Source organism: Heterodontus francisci, chromosome 30, assembly GCF_036365525.1.
Source record: "Heterodontus francisci isolate sHetFra1 chromosome 30, sHetFra1.hap1, whole genome shotgun sequence".
NCBI classification, from domain to species: Eukaryota; Metazoa; Chordata; class Chondrichthyes; order Heterodontiformes; family Heterodontidae; genus Heterodontus; species Heterodontus francisci.
Window position 1 is genome coordinate 59039428 of NC_090400.1, and position 18584 is coordinate 59058011.

The following is an 18584-nucleotide window of genomic DNA, read 5'->3' on the forward strand; positions in this document are numbered from 1 at the left end:
ACAGCTAATACTGGTCAGAGTGACCACTGGACACACTGACTGCCGATACTGGTCAGAGTGACCACTGGACACACTGACTGCCGATACTGGTCAGAGTGACCACTGGACACACTGACAGCTAATACTGGTCAGAGTGACCACTGGACACACTAACTGCCGATACTGGTCAGAGTGACCACTGGACACACTGACAGCTGATACTGGACAGAGTGACCACTGGACACACTGACAGTTAATACTGGTCAGAGTGACCACTGGACACAATGACTGCTGATACTGGACAGAGTGACCACTGGACGCACTGACTGCTGATACTGGACAGAGTGACCACTGGACACACTGACTGCTGATACTGGACAGAGTGACCACTGAACACACTGACAGTTGATACTGGTCAGAGTGACCACTGGACACACTGACTGCCGATACTGGTCAGAGTGACCACTGGACACACTGACTGCTGATACTGGACAGAGTGACCACTGGACACACTGACTGCTGATACTGGACAGAGTGACCACTGGACACACTGACTGCCGATACTGGTCAGAGTGACCACTGGACACACTGACTGCCGATACTGGTCAGAGTGACCACTGGACACAATGACTGCTGATACTGGACAGAGTGACCACTGGACACACTGACTGCTGATACTGGACAGAGTGACCACTGAACACACTGACAGTTAATACTGGTCAGAGTGACCACTGGACACACTGACTGCCGATACTGGTCAGAGTGACCACTGGACACACTGACTGCCGATACTGGTCAGAGTGACCACTGGACACAATGACTGCTAATACTGGTCAGAGTGACCACTGGACACACTAACTGCCGATACTGGTCAGAGTGACCACTGGACACAATGACTGCTGATACTGGACAGAGTGACCACTGGACACACTGACTGCTGATACTGGACAGAGTGACCACTGGACACACTGACTGCTGATACTGGACAGAGTGACCACTGAACACACTGACAGTTGATACTGGTCAGAGTGACCACTGGACACACTGACTGCCGATACTGGTCAGAGTGACCACTGGACACACTGACTGCCGATACTGGTCAGAGTGACCACTGGACACACTGACAGCTAATACTGGTCAGAGTGACCACTGGACACACTAACTGCCGATACTGGTCAGAGTGACCACTGGACACACTGACAGCTGATACTGGACAGTGACCACTGGACACACTGACAGTTAATACTGGTCAGAGTGACCACTGGACACAATGACTGCTGATACTGGACAGAGTGACCACTGGACACACTGACTGCTGATACTGGACAGAGTGACCACTGGACACACTGACTGCTGATACTGGACAGAGTGACCACTGAACACACTGACAGTTGATACTGGTCAGAGTGACCACTGGACACACTGACTGCCGATACTGGTCAGAGTGACCACTGGACACACTGACTGCTGATACTGGACAGAGTGACCACTGGACACACTGACTGCTGATACTGGACAGAGTGACCACTGAACACACTGACAGTTAATACTGGTCAGAGTGACCACTGGACACACTGACTGCCGATACTGGTCAGAGTGACCACTGGACACACTGACTGCTGATACTGGACAGAGTGACCACTGGACACACTGACAGCTGATACTGGACAGAGTGACCACTGGACACACTGACTGCTGATACTGGACAGAGTGACCACTGAACACACTGACAGTTAATACTGGTCAGAGTGACTACTGGACACACTGACTGCCGATACTGGTGAGAGTGACCACTGGACACACTGACTGCCGATACTGGTCAGAGTGACCACTGGACACAATGACTGCTGATACTGGACAGAGTGACCACAAGACACACTGACTGCTGATACTGGACAGAGTGACCACTGAACACACTGACAGTTAATACTGGTCAGAGTGACCACTGGACACACTGACTGCCGATACTGGTCAGAGTGACCACTGGACACACTGACAGCCGATACTGGTCAGGGTGACCACTGGACACAATGACTGCTGATACTGGACAGAGTGACCACTGGACACACTGACTGCTGATACTGGACAGAGTGACCACTGAACACACTGACAGTTAATACTGGTCAGAGTGACCACTGGACACAATGACTGCCGATACTGGTCAGAGTGACCACTGGACACACTGACTGCCGATACTGGTCAGAGTGACCACTGGACACACTGACTGCCGATACTGGTCAGAGTGACCACTGGACACACTGACAGCTAATACTGGTCAGAGTGACCACTGGACACATTAACTGCCGATACTGGTCAGAGTGACCACTGGACACACTGACAGCTGATACTGGACAGAGTGACCACTGGACACACTGACAGTTAATACTGGTCAGAGTGACCACTGGACACACTGACAGCTGATACTGGACAGAGTGACCACTGGACACACTGACAGTTAATACTGGTCAGAGTGACCACTGGACACACTGACTGCTGATACTGGACAGAGTGACCACTGGACACAATGACTGCTGATACTGGTCAGAGTGACCACTGGACACAATGACTGCTGATACTGGTCAGAGTGACCACTGGACACAATGACTGCCGATACTGGACAGAGTGACCACTGGACACACTGACAGTTAATACTGGTCAGAGTGACCACTGGACACAATGACTGCTGATACTGGTCAGAGTGACCACTGGACACAATGACTGCTGATACTGGTCAGAGTGACCACTGGACACAATGACTGCCGATACTGGTCAGAGTGACCACTGGACACAATGACTGCCGATACTGGACAGAGTGACCACTGGACACACTGACAGTTAATACTGGTCAGAGTGACCACTGGACTCAATGACTGCCGATACTGGTCAGAGTGACCACTGGATACACTGACTGCTGATACTGGACAGAGTGACCACTGGACACAATGACTGCTGATACTGGTCAGAGTGACCACTGGACACAATGACTGCTGATACTGGTCAGAGTGACCACTGGACACAATGACTGCCGATACTGGACAGAGTGACCACTGGATACACTGACTGCTGATACTGGACAGAGTGACCACTGGACACAATGACTGCTGATACTGGTCAGAGTGACCACTGGACACAATGACTGCTGATACTGGTCAGAGTGACCACTGGACACAATGACTGCCGATACTGGACAGAGTGACCACTGGACACAATGACTGCTGATACTGGTCAGAGTGACCACTGGACACAATGACTGCTGATACTGGACAGAGTGACCACTGGACACACTGACAGTTAATACTGGTCAGAGTGACCACTGGACACACTGACAGTTAATACTGGTCAGAGTGACCACTGGACACACTGACCACCGATACTGGTCAGAGTGACCACTGGACACACTGACAGTTAATACTGGTCAGAGTGACCACTGGACACACTGACTGCTGATACTGGACAGAGTGACCACTGGACACAATGACTGCTGATACTGGACAGAGTGACCACTGGACACACTGACAGTTAATACTGGTTAGAGTGACCACTGGACACAATGACTGCTGATACTGGACAGAGTGACCACTGGACACACTGACAGCTAATACTGGTCAGAGTGACCACTGGACACACTAACTGCCAATACTGGTCAGAGTGACCACTGGACACAATGACTGCTGATACTGGACAGAGTGACCACTGGACACACTGACTGCTGATACTGGACAGAGTGACCACTGAACACACTGACAGTTAATACTGGTCAGAGTGACCACTGGACACAATGACTGCCGATACTGGTCAGAGTGACCACTGGACACACTGACTGCCGATACTGGTCAGAGTGACCACTGGACACACTGACAGCTAATACTGGTCAGAGTGACCACTGGACACATTAACTGCCGATACTGGTCAGAGTGACCACTGGACACACTGACAGCTGATACTGGACAGAGTGACCACTGGACACACTGACAGTTAATACTGGTCAGAGTGACCACTGGACACAATGACTGCCGATACTGGTCAGAGCGACAACTGGATACACTGACTGCTGATACTGGACAGAGTGACCACTGGACACACTGACAGTTAATACTGGTCAGAGTGACCACTGGACACACTGACCACCGATACTGGTCAGAGTGACCACTGGACCCACTGACTGCTGATACTGGACAGAGTGACCACTGGACACAATGACTGCTGATACTGGTCAGAGTGACCACTGGACACAATGACTGCTGATACTGGTCAGAGTGACCACTGGACACAATGACTGCCGATACTGGACAGAGTGACCACTGGACACACTGACAGTTAATACTGGTCAGAGTGACCACTGGACACAATGACTGCCGATACTGGACAGAGTGACCACTGGACACACTGACAGTTAATACTGGTCAGATTGACCACTGGACACAATGACTGCCGATACTGGTCAGAGTGACCACTGGACACACTGACTGCTGATACTGGACAGAGTGACCACTGGACACAATGACTGCTGATACTGGTCAGAGTGACCACTGGACACAATGACTGCTGATACTGGTCAGAGTGACCACTGGACACAATGACTGCCGATACTGGTCAGAGTGACCACTGGACACACTGACAGTTAATACTGGTCAGAGTGACCACTGGACACACTGACAGTTAATACTGGTCAGAGTGACCACTGGACACACTGACCACCGATACTGGTCAGAGTGACCACTGGACACACTGACTGCTGATACTGGACAGAGTGACCACTGGACACACTGACTGGTGATACTGGACAGAGTGACCACTGGACACACTGACTGCTGATACTGGTCAGAGTGACCACTGGACACACTGACAGTTAATACTGGTCAGAGTGACCACTGGACACAATGACTGCTGATACTGGACAGAGTGACCACTGGACACACTGGCAGCTGATACTGGACAGAGTGACCACTGGACACACTGACAGTTAATACTGGTCAGAGTGACCACTGGACACATTGACTGCTGATACTGGACAGAGTGACCACTGGACACACTGACTGCTGATACTGGTCAGAGTGACCACTGGACACACTGACTGCTGATACTGGACAGAGTGACCACTGGACACAATGACTGCTGATACTGGACAGAGTGACCACTGGACACACTGACAGTTAATACTGGTCAGAGTGACCACTGGACACAATGACTGCTGATACTGGACAGGGTGACCACTGGACACACTGACTGCTGATACTGGACAGAGTGACCACTGGACACACTGACAGTTAATACTGGTCAGAGTGACCACTGGACACAATGACTGCTGATACTGGTCAGAGTGACCACTGGACACAATGACTGCTGATACTGGACAGAGTGACCACTGGACACACTGACAGTTAATACTGGTCAGAGTGACCACTGGACACACTGGCAGCTGATACAGGACAGAGTGACCACTGGACACACTGGCAGCTAATACTGGTCAGAGTGTCCACTGGACACAATGACTGCTGATACTGGACAGAGTGACCACTGGACACACTGACTGCTGATACTGGACAGAGTGACCACTGAACACACTGACAGCTAATACTGGTCAGAGTGACCACTGGACACACTGACTGCTGATACTGGACAGAGTGACCACTGGACACACTGACAGTTAATACTGGTCAGAGTGACCACTGGACACAATGACTGCTGATACTGGACAGAGTGACCACTGGACTCACTGACAGTTAATACTGGTCAGAGTGACCACTGGACACACTGACAGTTAATACTGGTCAGAGTGACCACTGGACACACTGACAGTTAATACTGGTCAGAGTGACCACTGGACACACTGACCACCGATACTGGTTCAGTACTCACTGCTCATCAACATTACGCAGTTGAGCCCCGGCCATGAAAGTGTCTCCCACTTCCCGTTAGCGCGATTGTATCGTCTGCCCAGTTTGAGCACGGTACGAGAGTCTGACCACAGGGTGTTCAGCTGATGACCTGCAAGTTGCTAGGTAAATTGGCCATTGTAAATTGCTCCCAATGTAGGTCGGTGGTAGGAGAATTGAGGGAAGGTGGGGATGTGGCAGGGAATATGAGATTAATGTAGCTTTAGTATAAATGGGTGGTTGATGGTTGGCACAGACTCGATGAGCCGAAGGGCCTGTTTCAGTGCTCTATCTCTCTATGACTCTATGACTCTGGCTTTTTTTCCCTCACATCCTGCAGATCCGATTTCTCCACCACTTGAAGAGAAAAATGATCCGGATGACACGGGCGAGAATGGGAAATTTCCAGCTGTTTCAAGAAAACCCGCCTTGAGCCCTGAGCAGGTCAACATGTATAAAGGTCTGACTCTGTGTGTCTGTTATGCAGCCAGTATTGGCGGCACCGCAACTCTGACTGGGACGGGCCCCAACTTGGTGTTGAAGGGGCAAGTCGACCAGTGAGTGCTTCATCTTACATTGTCAAAACAATTCCTCTCAACACTGTAAATGTGTGGATGCTGCTGTAATTTACTAAACTGTCTCCTCGATTGTACCAGTCCACTCTCAACATGCTCTCGTTAAAAAGTATTTCCTCAACTAACATTTTGACTGACACAATGTCAGAGTCGACTTGGTTCATTGGGAGCTGACTCATCCCTAAGTCCAAATGGATTTGAGCCCCACTCCAGAGATTTGGCAACATAACCCAGACAGACACTCCCAATGCAGTACTGAGGGAGCGCTACACTGTCAGAGGGTCAGTACTGAGGGAGTGCTGCACTGTCAGAAGGTCAGTACTGAGGGAGTGCTGCATTGTCAGAGGGTCAGTGCTGAGGGAGTGCTGCACTGTCAGAGGGTCAGTACTGAGGGAGTGCTGCATTGTCAGAGGGTCAGTGCTGAGGGAGTGCTGCACTGTCAGAAGGTCAGTACTGAGGGAGTGCTGCATTGTCAGAGGGTCAGTGCTGAGGGAGTGCTGCACTGTCAGAGGGTCAGCACTGAGGGAGCGCTACACTGTCGGGGGGTCAGTACTGAGGGCTGGCTGCATTGTCAGAGGGTCAGTACTGAGGGAGTGCTGCACTGTCAGAAGGTCAGTACTGAGGGAGTGCTGCATTGTCAGAGGGTCAGTGCTGAGGGAGTGCTGCACTGTCAGAAGGTCAGTACTGAGGGAGTGCTGCATTGTCAGAGGGTCAGTACTGAGGGAGTGCTGCACTGTCAGAGGGTCAGTACTGAGGGAGTGCTGCAGTGTCGGAAGGTCAGTACTGAGGGAGTGCTGCACTGTCGGAGGGTCAGTACTGAGGGAGCGCTGCACTGTCAGAGGGTCAGTGCTGAGGGAGTGCTGCACTGTCAGAGGGTCAGTACTGAGGGAGTGCTGCACTGTCGGAGGGTCAGTACTGAGGGAGTGCTGCACTGTCGGAGGGTCAGTACTGAGGGAGCGCTGCACTGTTGAAGGGTCAGTACTGAGGAAGTGCTGCACTGTTGATGGGTCAGTACTGAGGGAGCGCTGCACAGTCGAAAGGTCAGTACTGAGGGAGTGTTGCACTGTCGGAGGGTCAGTACTGAGGGAGCGCTGCACTGTCGGAGGGTCAGTACTGAGGGAGCGCTGCACTGTCGGAGGGTCAGTACTGAGGGAGCGCTGCACTGTTGAAGGGTCAGTACTGAGGGAGTGCTGCACTGTTGAAGGGTCAGTACTGAGGGAGCACTGCACTGTCGGAGGGTCAGTACTGAGGGAGCGCTGCACTGTTGAAGGGTCAGTACTGAGGGAGTGCTGCACTGTCGGAGGGTCAGTCCTGAGGGAGTGCTGCACTGTCGGAGGGTCAGTACTGAGGGAGCGCTGCACTGTTGAAGGGTCAGTACTGAGGGAGTGCTGCACTGTCGGAGGGTCAGTACTGAGGGAGTGCTGCACTGTCGGAGGGTCAGTACTGAGGGAGCACTGCACTGTTGAAGGGTCAGTACTGAAGGAGTGCTGCACTGTTGAAGGGTCAGTACTGAGGGAGTGCTGCACTGTCGGAGGGTCAGTACTGAGGGAGTGCTGCACTGTCGGAGGGTCAGTACTGAGGGAGTGCCGCACTGTTGAAGGGTCAGTACTGAGGGAGCACTGCACTGTCGGAGGGTCAGTACTGAGGGAGCGCTGCACTGTTGAAGGGTCAGTACTGAGGGAGTGCTGCACTGTCGGAGGGTCAGTACTGAGGAAGTGCTGCATTTTCGGTTTTTGATAAGGTTTTTATCTGAGTCCCTGTTCTCCTGTTCTGTTGAATATTAAGGATTCAAATAAGAGCAGAGAATTCTCCTGTTTCTTGGCCAATGTTATTCCTGTAACCAGCAAAATCATTTCGAGGGGATTTATCTGATTGCTGTTTCTGAGCGCTCACTTTCCAGAAAAGCTGTGGTGTATTTGTCAACTTAACCACACTTCCTGCATTCTACTGTCATTCCTCGTGTGGGCAGCTCTTTCAGACGTGTTTGGGTTGAGAAGATGCCGTAAATTGCAAACAATACACCTAATATCTGACCTGATGTAAATCATATTCCAGGAGATTGGGGCAGAGCCTAGTCACCAGTAAACTGCACATCCTGACTCCACATAAATAGATTCAACTTATAGTTCAGCTGTCTCTGTCTCTCTGTCTCTCTGTGTCTCCCTGTCTATTTAGGGCAGCACAGTGGCGCAGTGGTTAGCACCGCAGCCTCACAGCTCCAGGGACCCGGGTTCGATTCTGGGTACTGCCTGTGTGGAGTTTGCAAGTTCTCCCTGTGTCTGCGTGGGTTTTCTCCGGGTGCTCCCGTTTCCTCCCACAAGCCAAAAGCCTTGCAGGTTGATAGGTAAATTGGCCATTATAAATTGTCACTAGTATAGGTAGGTGGTCGGGAAATATAGGGACAGGTGGGGATGTTTGGTAGGAATATGGGATTAGTGTAGGATTAGTATAAATGGGTGGTTGATGTTCGGCACAGACTCGGTGGGCCGAAGGGCCTGTTTCAGTGCTGTATCTCTAATCTAATCTAATTTCTCTGTTTCTCTCTCTCTGTCCCTCTCCAGGTGTATTAATGCATTCTTTGTGTAACATTCAGGGGGTGTTAATGTGTTTGGGATTTAGAATCAAGTTTAGGGAATCTTTTTTTTAATTCCAAATTTTGCACCTGGTCTCCTTTAGCTGCTGATCTTGCGGAGATACAGTTCCACCTTCACCAACTGTGCCCAGAACCTCAGCCAAGCCCAAGCATTCCAGCCGAGGCAGTGATTTCACTCGGGATGCTTCAGAGAGGAGGTTAAGAATAAAGTATCAGACTTGTGGCAAAGGTTCGGGCATGTGTAGTCAGGCAGTGGAGTGGATAGAGAGATGACTAGAAAACAGAAAGCAGACCTAGGAATGAAGGGAAGATTCTCAGACTGGCTGGAAATGGTGTCCCATGGGGATCTGTGCTGGGACTCACCCAATAGAGCAATAATTTGGACTCAGAAATGTGACACATGGTGCCGGAATTTGCAGATTTTACCAAATTGGGGGTGGGGTTCAGGGAGTGGTTTATAGCTAACGAAATGGAGGACTGCACCAAAGTATAGGAAGACATAAAGAGGCTTGCAGACCGGGTGAGTACATGGTCAATGAAATGCAAAATAATGAAGTGTAACGTGGTTCATTTTGGTCAGAGGAATAAGGACACAATCCTTGAAGGTAAGAAACTAAATGGTGCAAAGGAGCAAAGTGATCAGGGAATACAGACACATCAATGACTAAAAAGCAGCAACACAAGTTGCTAGTCATAAAGCATGTCACAGGTGAATCACAGAATCATTACAGTGCAGAAGGAGGCCATTCGGCCCATCGTGTCCACACCAGCGCTCTGAAAGAGCAATTCCCTCAGTTCCATTCCCCTGCCTTCTCCCCATAACCCTGCACATTCTTCCTTTTCATATAACTGTCCAATTCCCTTTTTGAATGCTTCAATTGAACCTGCCTCTACCACACTCTCAGGCAGTGAATTCCAGACCTTAACCACTCGCTGTGTGAAAAAGTTTTTCCTTGTGTCACTTTTGCTTCTCTTACCAAATACGTTAAATCTGTGTCCTCTCGTTCTCGATCCTTTCACGAATGGGAACAGTTTCTCTCTATCTACTCTGTCCAGACCCCTCATGATTTTGAATACCTCTATCAAATCACCTCTCAGCCTTCTCTTCTCCAAGGAAAACAGTCCTAACTTCTCCAATTTATCTTCATACCTGAAATTCCTCATCCCTGGAACCATTCTCCTGAATCTTTTCTGTACTCTCTCCAATGCCCTCATGTCTTTCCTAAAGTTCGGCGCCCAGAACTGGACGCAATTTTCCAGCTGAGGCCAAACTAGTGTCTTACACAAGTTCAACATAACTTAGACGTAGTGAGACATAGAGAGATACAGCACTGAAACAGGCCCTTCGGCCCACCGAGTCTGTGCCAACCATCAACCACCCATTTATACTAATCCTACATTAATCCCATATTCCCCACACATCCCCACCTTCCCTCAATTCTCCTACCACCTACCTACACTAGGGGCAATTTACAATGGCCAATTTACTTACCAACCTGCAAGTTCTTTGCTCTGCTTCTCTTTCCACAGATGCTGCCAGACCTGCTGAGTGGTTCCAGCATTTCTTGTTTTTATTTCAGATTTCCAGCATCCGCAGTATTTTGCTTTTAGTTCCTTGCTCTTGTTCTCTATGCCCCTATTAATAAAGCCCAGGAATGCAAACAAATCAACAGGTGGGTCATTTCTGGAGGAAATATTGCGGAGGGAATGTTAAATTTATGGCTGCACACAGTGAGACCATTGTTCCCAGCCAGAATGGAGCTGATTGGTTAATTCCTGGTCAATCTCACCCGGAGTCAGCACTGCAAGAAGTGACTGGAATTGATTGAATTCAGAGAATTTGCAACTACCCTCCACTCCCTGCATGTTGCTGCGGAAATCACCCTCCTTTTATCAGGAAACGTTGCAGAGTTTTCATCATGAGTTTGGTTTTCGGGAAACTCTTTTTAAATATACACTGTAAGTAGACTTTGTTTGTTGTCAGGTAGAGTGTTGCTGTGACTCCTGCTGTAAATTCCGTTCCGGTTCCAACACATTGTCTGGGACGCTGGTATGAATGGAAACTCGAAATTTCTATGGAGACCTGGTTCGACCACAGTTGGAAAACTGGGTGGAATTTAGTGAGGCTGTTTGCAATGGGAATTGAAGTGCGAGGAGCTGGAGAATAGCAATGGATGTGTACGTCTGGAAATCTGGAGTCATTATGTTAGTTCCGAATTTATGCAATGGTGGGAAACCCTGTGAGACAGAATTGCAATGAATTGCTGACCAGTTAGTTTAAATATATTTGCAAGCAATAGATTACAATTCAATGGTGGGGGGTGGGTGGGGGGGGGGGTGGTGGGTATCAAGTGCATGGTGAGCAGACCTCACATGCTTTCAGATCCCAGCCGTTGAAAGCTGGCCGCTTTCCGAGATGAGGCCTCATTGCCGCGATGGGAAGGCAGCCGTGAACAGTACTGGATAGGGGAGGGGGGAGTGGAGGCCATTGTTGACGGGCAGTGCTGTGTGCTATGCATGGGTGGGCAGCACGACCGCCATACTGCTGGGTGAGAGGGTCAGGTGGCCGTACTGCTGGGTGAGGGGGTCAGGTGGACATACTGCTGGGTGAGAGGGTCAGGTGGCCGTACTGCTGGGTGAGGGGGTCAGGTGGACATACTGCTGGGTGAGAGGGTCAGGTGGACGTACTGCTGGGTGAGAGGGTCAGGTGGCCGTACTGCTGGGTGAGAGGGTCAGATGGACATACTGCTGGGTGAGAGGGTCAGGTGGCCGTACTGCTGGGTGAGAGGGTCAGGTGGACATATAGCTGGGTGAGAGGGTCAGGTGGCCGTACTGCTGGGTGAGAGGGTCAGATGGACATACTGCTGGGTGAGAGGGTCAGGTGGACATACAGCTGGGTGAGAGGGTCAGATGGCCATACTATTGGGTGAGAGGGTCAGATGGACATACTATTGGGTGAGAGGGTCAGATGGACATACAGCTGGGTGAGAGGGTCAGATGGACATACAGCTGGGTGAGAGGGTCAGATGGCCATACTATTGGGTGAGAGGGTCAGATGGACATACAGCTGGGTGAGAGGGTCAGATGGCCATACTATTGGGTGAGAGGGTCAGATGGACATACAGCTGGGTGAGAGGGTCAGATGGCCATACTGCTGGGTGAGAGGGTCAGATGGCCATACTATTGGGTGAGAGGGTCAGATGGACATACAGCTGGGTGAGAGGGTCAGATGGCCATACTATTGGGTGAGAGGGTCAGATGGCCATACTATTGGGTGAGAGGGTCAGATGGACATACAGCTGGGTGAGAGGGTCAGGTGGACATACTATTGGGTGAAAGGATTGCTATCAGCAAGGGTGGACACTGAGTACCATCAGTACGAAGCCAAGAGGAGGAGCAAAGGCAAAGATGTCAGGGCAACTTTGTCTCTGCAAGTCCAGCGCCCTGGAGGCCTAGTGGGTCCAATACACCCTGTCTTTGTGAACCCCCATGGCATGATGCAATGTCTCTGACAGAGGGAGGGCCAGGATGGAAGAGACAGTCTCATAGTTACTGACTTCCAGCCACCAGGCCTGCCTCTCAGAGTGAATGCAATAAAAACTTACCTAAAAGCATTCAGTCTGTCGCCTCCTTTCTATTAGGGTTCCATGCCTAGCGCCCAGATCCTCCAGTTGCTCTGGCACATCAGAGGCACTTATCAAAGGAGGGCTGAGCCTAGACTGGCTTTCCATTATGGGAGAAGGGTAAGGTCAACATCTCACAATTAAGACATGAAGCATTTTCCATAATGAATGCTTCTATGTGGTGTGACTCCTGTGCTAATGGCTGGACTGGAGGCAGGCTGCTGATCACACTGCCCCTTGGCCTGGGATGATTTCATCAGCCGTCCTCTGACTGCCCGAGGCCTGGAGGGTCCCGGCTGCCTGAGGCCTGGAGGGTCCCGGCTGCCCGAGGCCTAGCGGGTCCCGGCAGCCAGAGGCCTGGTGGGTCCCGGCTGCCCGAGGCCTGGAGGGTCCCGGCTGCCCGAGGCCTGGCGGGTGCCGGCTGCCTGAGGCCTGGAGGGTCCCGGCCGCCTGAGGCCTGGAGGATCCCGGCTGCCCGAGGCCTGGAGGGTCCCGGCTGCCCGAGGCCTGGAGGATCCCGGCTGCCCAAGGCCTGGAGGGTCCCGGCTGCCCTAGGCCTGGAGGATCCCTGCTGCCCGAGGCCTGGAAGACCCCGGCTGCCCGAGGCCTGGCGGGTCCCGGCTGCCCGAGGCCTGGAGGGTCCCGGCTGTCTGAGGTTTGGCGGGTCCCGGCTGCCCGAGGCCTTGCGAGTCCCAGCTGCCAGAGGCCTGGAGGGTCCCGGCTGCCTGAGGCCTGGAGAGTCCCGGCTGCCCGAGGCCTAGCGGGTCCCGGCAGCCAGAGGCCTGGTGGGTCCCGGCTGCCCGAGGCCTGGAGGGTCCCGGCTGCCCGAGGCCTAGCGGGTCCCGGCTGCCCGAGGCCTGGAGGGTCCCGGCTGCCCGAGGCCTGGAGGATCCCGGCTGCCCGAGGCCTGGAGGGTCCCGGCTGCCCTAGGCCTGGAGGGTCTCGGCTGCCCGCGGCCTGGCGGGTCTCGGCTGCCCGCGGCCTGGCGGGTCCGGTCTGCCCGAGGCCTGGCGGGTCCTGTCTGCCCGAGGCCTGGAGGAACCCGGCTGCCCGAGGCCTGGAGGATCCCGGCTGCCTGACGGTTTCCTGCTCGGGTGCAGGACTCTCCTCAGGCGTCGCAGCCACTGGAGTTGGGCTCATGGCAGAGGGGCTGAGGAGCCACTGTCCACGCTCAGAGGGCCCTGAGGGAAACCCCAGCTGTGGGGGTCAGCCTCTCTTTCTTCCTTTCAAGGCTCACTTGAATGTCCCTGTTCACCAGAAGAGGATGAGGATCTGGAGAAGACTCCAGGCTCCTCGTCCTTCTCTCACCTTGCCACTGCCATGTGGAGCTCATGGCCAAGGTGAAGGTGTGCAGGTCTGTGGGATCTGGCTCTGCGTGAGGGTCACCAACCTCTCGATAGAGGAAGCAATGCGCACACATGCCTGAGACATGCCAACACTGGTGAGATGGATGGACTCACACATGCCTGAGACATGCCAACACTGGTGAGATGGATGGACTCACACATGCCTGAGACATGCCAACACTGGTGAGATGGATGGACTCACACATGCCTGAGACATGCCAACACTGGTGAGATGGATGGACTCCTCCATCGTCCACTCAAGGCTGCTCATGGCCTCCAGCAGCTCTGCCAGATGTTGCCTTACCTCTGTCTGTAACTCCAGCGTGTCCTGTGCTGTCGACATCAAAGGCTCATCATCAGCCTGGGGCTCAGCTTGGGCCTGGCCACCCACAGTCCTCTGACTATCAATCAGCTGCTTGGGTGTGTGTGTGTGGTGCTCTCACCAGCTGGTGGCCCTGATTCTGAAGCCGAGCACAAACCCACCGAGGTGAAAGTACCTGCGTTAGTGGAAGGTGCAGGAGAGTCATGGGACGGTGCATCCTCTGACTGCTGGTCCTCAGAGGTTGACTGCTGTCCACCTTTAGATTGAATGTCCTGTGGACATTGACCTGCATGAGAGAACACAAACACGTGTGGGTTAGGCAGTGCAGATCTTGTCATGATATCCATGTGTGATGTGGATCTCCCGAAGTGTGCTGGATGTCGATGGAAGACAATCCTCACTCTCTAGCATGGAGACTCCAGTCTCGCCATTGAGCGCCCGCCCTGGGTCATTACTAACTCCAGTGCTTCTCTCAGCCGCTGAGAGGGACCGTATGTCAGCCATTCCTCTGCCAGTCCACGAGCTCTCCCTCTTATTATGGGCCTGCTTGTCTTGCAAGTGGAAAGAGGGAGATGGTCATACTTCACAGAAAGAGATACAGGACGGCTGTGCTCGTGGCAGCCCCGTATCCCCTGTGGGGCTTTACTCTGTGGCTCATCCCCACGTCTGCTCTCGGGAGGTAATGTGGGTGCTCTGTGAAAAACAATGGCCTTTGGTCCTGATGCTGCCATGCATTGGCAGGATATGGTGATGACTAAACCCCTTTGTCATTACCTTTGTGCTGCCTTCCTCCCCATGTCGTGCACCCTCCCATGTAGGTACAACCACTCCCCAAAGAGGAGAGTGGTATGTAGCACTTCCCTTGGCAGACTGAGAGAGGATGTTGACCCTCTTCCTGCACTGGACCCATGTTTAGGGGGTGACCTCGTGGCTGCTTATCTCCTGTAATTTCCATCCAGACTTGCTTGGTCAGGTGGGAGGACTTCTTTTTACCATCTCTGGGGAATAGGACCTCCCGCCTTTCCCTTGCAGCCTGGAGGAGAATCTGGAGAGAGGCATTGCTAAACCACGGGACCACCCGGTGTCTTGCCTGAGCCGTACTGCGGTTTCCTTGACAGAGGGGTGGGGGGTCCAAGGGCCACTGCAGCACCAGTCTCAGCAGCAAACAACAAATGACTCAAAGGCAGCAATGAAAGCAAGACTGACCGGGCTTTCCATATGGTGCCAGCACCTGCTGCGAAGTCATCTGACGCTGTATTTGACATCTCGATTCCCGTCCTGTGTAATTGGCCGGGCCCTGCACCTCCATTATTATAATTGACTGCCCGTCATGTGATTGTGACATGCAGCAAGCGGGCGGGGGACGCCAACTCCCACTTCCACTGCTGGAGGCTGTGAAATGAACTTAAATCCAGCCGACTGTGCTGTTCAGGGCTCAATGTTGCAAAAACGATTATTGAAGCAATGGAGAAATAGCAATAGAGATTTACATGGATATCACCAGAAATGAGAGGATGAGGAAAGAGTAAACAAGTTGAGACTGTTTCCTCTGGAACAGTGAAGGCGAAATGGAGACTGGCAGACGGAAATCAATGTGGGAAAGTGCAAGGCCACTCACTTTGCATCTAAGCAAGATTAATCAGTTCTGGGCACCGCATCTCAGGAAGGAGGGGGTGCAGCACAGATTCACCAGAATGATCCCGGGACTGAAAGGGTTAAATTCTGAGGACAGGTTGCACAGACGAGGCTTGTATTCCCTCGAGTGTAGAAGATTAAGGGGGTGATCTTATCGAGGGGTTTAAGATGATTAAAGGATTCGATCAGGTCGATAGACAGAAACTATTTCCTGTGATGGGGGGAGAGTCCAGAACAAGGGGGCAGAACCTTAAAATTCGAGCCAGGCCGTTCAGGGGTGATGTCAGAAAACACTTCTTCACACAAAGGGGAGTGGGAATCTTAAAGACTCTCCCCCAAAAGGGCTGTAGAGGCCGGGGGTCAATTGAAAATGTCAAAAATCAGACTGATAGATTTTTGTTGGGGAAGGGGATTAAGGGTTATGTAACCAAGGTGGGGAGATGGAGTTAAGATACAGATCAGCCGTGATCTAACTGACCGCTGGGATAAACAGAAAGGCCTTCTCCTGTTCCAATCTTCCTATCACCGTCTCTCACTTTCAGTGACTGGGCTGTAATAGCACAGTGATTATGTTACTGGGCTAGGAATCTAGAGGCTTGCACTCATGATCGAGACATGAGTTCAAATCACAGCAGCTGGGGAATTCAAGATTAAATAAATCTAAAATAAAAAGCTAGTCTTATTAATAATGACCATGAAACTACGGGATTGTCATGAAAACCATGTGGTTCACCAGGGAAGGGAATTTACTCTGGACGATGTGTACCTCCAGACCCACAGCGATGTGGTTGACTCTTAACTGCCCTCTGACATGATCTAGCAAGACACTCAGCTGTATTTGGGAAGGCAGCCCACCACCACCTTCTCAAGGGCAATTAAGGATGGGCAATAAATTCTGGCATAGCCAGCGACACTTACATGCTGTGAATGATTAAAATAAAGTCACTGAGGGCATGTTTTATATTTTAAAGATTTCCTTTTGACATTGTGTTTGATTTGTTTGTGGCTTTCAGGATATTTCCTGACAATGGAGAAGTGATCAATTTTGCCTCGTGGTTTGGCTTCTCATTCCCAAACATGCTGATCATGCTGTTTCTCTGCTGGATTTGGCTGCAGGCATTATTCCTGGGAATAAAGTAAGTAACAGTTTTGAAGGAACATTCCTGCTGTGTGTCTGGAACTCTGGCACTGTGGGGCAGTCATTTAAAATCAGAGTTGTGGAGCTGAATCAGTCAATGAAAACCCACCTCAGTTATAACAATTTTTCTTTCTTTTGGGCCTCCTAATCTCGAGAGACAATGGATAAGTGCCTGGAGGTGGTCAGTGGTTTGTGAAGCAGCGCCTGGAGTGGCTATAAAGGCCAATTCTAGAGTGACAGGCTCTCCCACAGGTGCTGCAGAGAAATTTGTTTGTCGGGGCTGTTACACAGTTGGCTCTCCCCTTGCGCCTCAGTCTTTTTTCCTGCCAACTACTAAGTCTCTTCGACTCGCCACACTTTAGCCCCGCCTTTATGGCTGCCCGCCAGCTCTGGCGAACGCTGGCAACTGACTCCCACGACTTGTGATCAGTGTCACAGGATTTCATGTCGCGTTTGCAGACATCTTTATAGCGGAGACATGGACGGCCGGTGGGTCTGATACCAGTGGCGAGCTCGCTGTACAATGTGTCTTTGGGGATCCTGCCATCTTCCATGCGGCTCACATGGCCAAGCCATGTGTTTATTTGGCATCTTTAATAGTAAAAAAAAAATCCCAATAAGTGTCACAGGAGCGATTATCGAACAAAGATTGACACTGAGCCACATAAGGAGATATCAGGGCAGGTGACCAAAGGCTTGATCAAAGAGGTTTTTAAGGAGCATCTTAAGGAGGAGAGAGAGAGACGGAGAGGTTTGGGGAGGGAATTCCAGAGCTTGGGGCCCAGGCAGCTGCAAGCACGGCCACCAATGGTGGAGCGATTAAAATCAGGGATGCTGAAGAGGCCGGAATTGCAGGAGTGCAGAGATCTAGGGCTGGAGAAGGACACAGAGGTAGGAAGACAATTGCATGAAGGAAGCTGAGTCAGTGGGTAGATTGTCTTCTTTGATGTGGTCCACATTTATTCACCCTATTTTCAGAGCAACAGGTCCATCAAGCCCAGTGTGATGGAGGTTTCCGCTCTCTGTTCCAAACATCCTGTGGACATGTTCTCCCACCGGACCATTGGCAGAAATCCTGGAGGAACAGAGTTAATAACCAGTTTGCATCATTTCTCTGTGCTTTCAATAAGTCTTCCAGTGGGAGGCAATGAGAACTGTTGCTGAAATTAGTGGTCCCAACACACAATGGGATCAGGAGATCACAGTCCAAATCCTAACGTGAGTACACAGCACCAATCCAGGAGTAACGTTTATCGAACCCCGTGCTGTACCTGTCCTGGGAGTGTTTGATGGGGACAGTGTAGAGGGAGCTTTACTCTGTATCTAACCCCGTTTTTTTTTTCCCAAGGTGGCCTTTATACCCCAGGCCCCTTTTATATATTTTATGTCGAGGAGGCCTTTATTCCTCAGGCCCCCTTTATATACATATTTTTGAAATAACTTTTTAATGACAGATAAATAAACAAAAAACACAAATTAAAATGCCATTCTCGGCGT

General features: G+C 51.4%; 1 protein-coding gene across 2 annotated transcripts in view; it reads left to right on the forward strand.

Annotated features, from left to right (window-relative positions):
* LOC137346851 (Na(+)/citrate cotransporter-like) overlaps positions 1 to 18584 on the forward strand; it is an 81599-nt gene that overhangs the window by 24942 nt on the left and 38073 nt on the right. For both annotated transcript variants that reach the window (XM_068010792.1, XM_068010791.1), the window contains 2 exons: positions 6196 to 6412; positions 16963 to 17085. In XM_068010792.1, coding sequence (XP_067866893.1) covers positions 6196 to 6412; positions 16963 to 17085 — 340 coding nt within the window. The remainder of the gene's footprint in view (positions 1 to 6195; positions 6413 to 16962; positions 17086 to 18584) is intronic.